We start from the raw sequence: 4,899 nt of genomic DNA, 5'->3' as shown, positions 1-4,899 counted from the left end.
CCCAGTTTCCTCATATTTGCTTGCACATGAAAAATGGGTTAACATAGACTCGTTTTCTCACAATGATTCTCGTTTGGGGCCAAGCAAACGAATCAACCGCATTGACGCTGGCAACCATAGGAAAGAAAACAATTCTAACAGCAATAAAGAATCAGAAAGAGCACTATCAACAATAATTGAGCTCAAAACTCACAACATAGTGTAAGGATTGCACATCACATGAACTATGTGACACAGGTATGGGATATGTATTGGTACAACATGAAAATTGCTAAAAATGCGTGTGTGAGGGTATGACTGGTCAGGTCTGACTCGATCCATTTACCCGTACGTGGGTCGATGCGGGGCATGTTACATACCAAATTGAACTATAACATAACCTGCATTAGTAACCAGCTTGGGAAAAAGAAAAACTGAGGCTAGGTATGTACACCAAACAACACAAGAAATGACATGGAGAGAATCTTGACGTGCTAAAGTCTAAATACGAGCAAGCAATGAGTAAAGATTCTTCCCACAGTGAACAGAGCATGCTGTTGATATCAAGTTGGATGTCCCTCAAGGCTCTGCCTAGAGCAGTTTGAGACCTTCCAACTCCCTTCCATATGTGGATTGCTTGCAATAAGGATTCGGTCCACATTGAACAAACAAAATCTCCACTGCTTTCAACATCAATATCTGCATCTGCATCCATGTCATCAAGATCCATGCTACCACCAAGCTGTGGAGCCTCTGCTGGCTTTTGGGCTTCCTCTATGATCATTAGTATCTCTTCAATGCTTTGAAGAGAATATTCTGGATCATCATTCTTGCAGTTTGCTGCTTCTCCTTCCATCAACTCTACTGGCAAGTTCTTCAGAAACCATGGGTGATTTTTTATCTCAGGAATGGTAATCCTCTGTAATCAACAGTAGAAAAAAAATACATAGTAAAATCGTTTTAATATCAATCCGCACTAATTTTGATTATGCTACTGGCCTACCTTCTCAGGATTAGCAACGAAAATTCGAGTAAGAAGATGCCTGCATTCGGCAGAAACACGCACATAGTTCGGAATAGAATAATGGACACCAAGTATTCGCTGTCAAAAGCCAATTTCTTTGTTAAAGATTTATCGGTATAGCTAAGCAGCAAATGCTTTAACAGAAAACTTACTGCAATTGTCTTTCTAAAGTTCTTCGGATTTTCTGGATCCTCAAAGGGATAAGCACCAACAAGCATGACATATAGGGTAACTCCACAAGACCAAACATCTGCAATCTGTGACTTTCATGAATTGAACATCAGTTGCTCTGAGAAAAGTATTAGGATGGACAAAATCAGTTAAGTGAAATATTTGAAAACTATAAGGCTTAACCTTCCCATCATATTCACGCCGAGATAAGACCTCCGGAGCTATGTAAGCCGGTGTTCCTACTGCTGTCTTAGGCTGAGAATGCAAAACAGATGACTGCAAATACAGAGATAACATGAGTATGGGAAGACATACAAATTCCCTTTCACTTAATGTTACCTTTGAGTAGCCAAAATCACAAATTTTGAGGCGAGGTGCTGCACTCCCATCCAAGAGAGTGTTCTCAAGTTTAAGATCTCTATGACAGATCTCCTGCAAAAAAGAGGAACAGGTAAAACCCAGTACAGCAAAACAAAACAGCAGATATTTGAGGATGAAATTCAGAGACCTATCATGAGGGCAGAGTATGTACCATGGAATGACAATAGCTGACACCAGATATCAGTTGCTGGAAAAAAAACCTTGCCTGTTCCAAATGCATCAATGACCAACAAAATCAACCATCAAAATAGACTGCATATGAAATGAATCAGAACATAGTAATTATATACTACACAGGGTTTCATAGAACCTCATCCTCAATGAATCTCCCAGCATTGCATATTCTCTCAAAAAGCTCACCGCCTGCAGCATATTCCATTACTATGGCTAAATGAGTTGGTGTAAGCAGCACCTGAAACAGTCAAGTTTAGTCCATATCGATCTTATGGAATTGAAAGTGATAACTGCAGTTAAACATCTTTATGACCGGTTAGTGGTTAGACTACACAAAAAAGAAATCAATTACAATATCAGATTTGCTGGATACTCTTGAAACCAAGGAAAAACTAGAAAGCCATTTCATGGTTTTAACAATTTCAACTTGGTCGTATAAAGGATTGAAGGGCAAAAAATTTCAGTCACTAATAATTTGAACAACCACTTCTACGCGTTCACGTTTTAGAATCGCTGAAATTTCGAAATAAAAATTTAGTTACATTAGGATCCTGACCAAGCTGTTTCAGCCTAGCAGGATAATCACACAGTTCTGTGGCTTTAATTCCCACTTGGCTGCCAATTATCCCTTTCCTTCAATAGAAAAAGAGTCCTTTCAGCAAAGGCCATATACAGATTCTATTCACATATGGAAACTGCGAAATTCACACAAGTCCCACTGAAACTCTTCACAGGAAACATATGTCTCCCGCAGAATAATAACAGCTATGAACTTGAAAAGGTTTGAGCTCTAGGGATTACAATATGATAAATGAAACCAAGATAAAAAAGAATGGATGAAATTCTATTTGAAGGCGCCAAACTTACAGGCTTCTGCCTCTGGCAATTTCTTCTCTTTCCAATCCCATAGACACCACACAAGTATACAAACTATTCCTAAAACATAATTGAAGTTTTTAAACAAAAACTGAACAGGGCAAGTTTCTCCGTTTCCCAACAATTTAACAAACTTGAAGATTCAAGAATCATCACCTCCTTGAACCGAACTATGTTCGGATGCTTCAAAGATCTGTGGTTCATGATCTCTCTCTTAACATTTTCATCAATCTGCCAAACAAAACAAAAATTATTAAAAAACCAGACTACCCACAAACGCCAATTCTCCAAATTGTGACGCACCAACAGAATTCCTTTATAAACCGGTGAAAAACAACAAAAGAGAAGAAGAAAATTTCAAACCTTTTGCCCTCTCTCAATGTACTTCACAGCAAACAGCTCCCTCGTTCTCTTGTCTCTGACCAACTTAGCAACCCCAAAATTCCCGGAGCCGATATCCTTCACCAATTCATAACGCTCCATATTGCCTCTGTTTTAGTGATGATGTCGACCAAAGGAAGAAGACCGACTTCTTGATTCTCAATGGTAGACAACGCTAGAGCATAACAATTGTTGGTTTCTATTTAAAATGGTAGCAGGAAGGTGATAACGTTCCAAAAATTAACGGACAATTATAGCAAAAGATTTTGAGCATGAAGGCAAGAAAAGAACAAAACATGAGAGAATTCGCCATCTGTGTGAGGACCATGATGAGGCGGTGGGGGCCACCGTGGCGCAATGCATGGATGTCCACGCTTACAATGTTTATTGTTATTTTTGTAAATACTTTTTTTCGAGACAGAAAGCTGGGGTAGGCAGACCCCTACCAGTTATATAGCCGTGCCATTTAAGGTTCGAACTTGCAACGTCTCTAACACAAGGTGACATGGACTGATTCTTTCTGCCAGACGCTCTGCCTGTCGCACTTACTATCACTGTCTTGGCACTGTAAAACTTGGTGGGCTTACCTCTTGCCTTCATACAGTCATGATTAGGATTACGCAAAGAGTGACACCCATAAGATTTGAACCCAGACCACCTGCCTAGCAACCTAGGCTCCATCCTATTACTCCAAACCCTTTTGGAGCTACAGTGTTCATATGTAGCTGACAAACCGTGAAGTCCCTTGCTTGGTCCTAACCTACTCTAAATTGGTTTCACTCATCCCTACCTTCATATCCCTTCTTGAGATGTTACTGATGCGAGTTGTTTTGATCAAATCAGACTCTCTAGATGTAATCTACATCGTTCATTTAGTAAAGATCGACATTTAAATCACCATATGACATGCAATCTTTTTGGCGATTAAAAAAAAATCAATGGTTTGACAAAACACAATTTTCTAATTTAAAATTTTATATTATTTTTAAAAAAAATACGATCTAAATGTCAATTCTTATTAAATCAAACATGCTAAATCTATCTATTGGGCTGGATGGATGACATGAGGAGATGAATTGATGACCCCTTCGTGCTCGCTCAGTAAGTCAAGCCATGTGTTCTCATGAACTTGAGTCCTTCTAAGAGCCAGAAGAACATAAGGTGGCTCGGCTCATAAAAAGCCCGCCTTAACTCGTGAAATAAGCTCGGAAAGCTGAACTCGATCAATGAGTGTTTGGCTTAGCTTAGCTTGTACAGGCTTGTTAACTACTAATAAGCATATTTTACATGTATTTTATGCCATAGACTGTAGATGGTTGAAATGCTTGGGTTGCAAGCAATAAGTTTGGAGTTTAGCTCTTATTGCTTGTAGCTTTGAAACAATGCATTTTAATTTGGAAATGAACTAGTTTGAACTTGGCTCAGTAGGTTCAAATTTCAAATTCGTTTATGAGCTTGAGCTTGCCCTTGCCAAGAGCTTTGCTTGACTCACCATAAGAATGAGCTGAGCTTGAATACATTCTATTCAGTTTGTTTGTTCAGCTCATTTACAACCCTACTTGGACCCCAAACTCAAGGTAACATGTGATCCATGTATTTTTAGCACACGAATCACTGGCTTAATATCCTTTCAACCAGACTAGAGATCAACATAGTTAAGGAGGTTTTTGAGGATTTTAAATTCACAGATCTGATATCTTAGGCTCTGCATAGGAGTAGGGATGGCAGTGGACCGGGGGGAAATGGGGCCCCGCCCCGCCTCGCCCTCTTTGGACTGTGGATGGAGGATATGAAACGGGGATGGAGGTTAAAATCAAAACCCGTGCAGGGATGGAGGCAGAGATGAACTTACGTTTTTCCCCACCCCGCCCCATCCCTGTTCCGATCCCCACCTTGCCCCACCTCAGCCCGTC

General features: G+C 39.9%; 1 protein-coding gene across 3 annotated transcripts; it reads right to left on the bottom strand.

Annotated features, from left to right (window-relative positions):
- Nucleotides 1-238: 238 nt before the first annotated feature.
- LOC149841261 (serine/threonine-protein kinase SAPK2-like) lies at nucleotides 239-3,182 on the bottom strand. Of its 3 annotated transcripts, none has more exons than XM_090004733.1 (9): nucleotides 2,969-3,182; nucleotides 2,762-2,836; nucleotides 1,866-1,967; nucleotides 1,707-1,760; nucleotides 1,514-1,606; nucleotides 1,358-1,450; nucleotides 1,156-1,260; nucleotides 983-1,081; nucleotides 239-898 (listed from the first exon to the last, which is right to left on the bottom strand). In XM_090004733.1, the coding sequence occupies exons 1-9, from the start codon at nucleotides 3,086-3,088 to the stop codon at nucleotides 386-388; spliced, it is 1,254 nt and encodes a 417-aa protein (XP_089860859.1). In that variant the 5' UTR covers nucleotides 3,089-3,182; the 3' UTR covers nucleotides 239-385. The 3 variants fall into 3 exon arrangements, with proteins under 3 accessions (XP_089860859.1, XP_089860860.1, XP_089860858.1); XM_090004734.1 differs by lacking the exon at nucleotides 2,969-3,182 and adding an exon at nucleotides 2,597-2,665 and having other exon boundaries at nucleotides 2,762-2,799; XM_090004732.1 differs by having other exon boundaries at nucleotides 1,358-1,606.
- Nucleotides 3,183-4,899: the final 1,717 nt, after the last annotated feature.

The sequence above is a fragment of the Nuphar pumila genome, chromosome 4 (genome assembly GCF_984573655.1).
Source record: "Nuphar pumila chromosome 4, dmNupPumi1.hap1.1, whole genome shotgun sequence".
NCBI lineage: Eukaryota > Viridiplantae > Streptophyta > Magnoliopsida > Nymphaeales > Nymphaeaceae > Nuphar > Nuphar pumila.
Note: the sequence above shows the minus strand (reverse complement) of the source record. Positions and strands in the feature narration are given on the sequence as shown.

Bases quoted from the DNA above. Each gene is read 5' to 3' on its own strand.
- LOC149841261 (XM_090004732.1), bottom strand. From the start codon at position 3,088: ATGGAGCGTTATGAATTGGTGAAGGATATCGGCTCCGGGAATTTTGGG. The intron at 2,837-2,968 runs GTTTGAAATTTT...TTTGTTTGGCAG, and splicing joins ACATTGAGAGAGGGCAAAAG to ATTGATGAAAATGTTAAGAG. The intron at 1,761-1,865 runs GTTCTATGAAAC...CATTTGGAACAG, and splicing joins GGAGATTCATTGAGGATGAG to GCAAGGTTTTTTTTCCAGCA.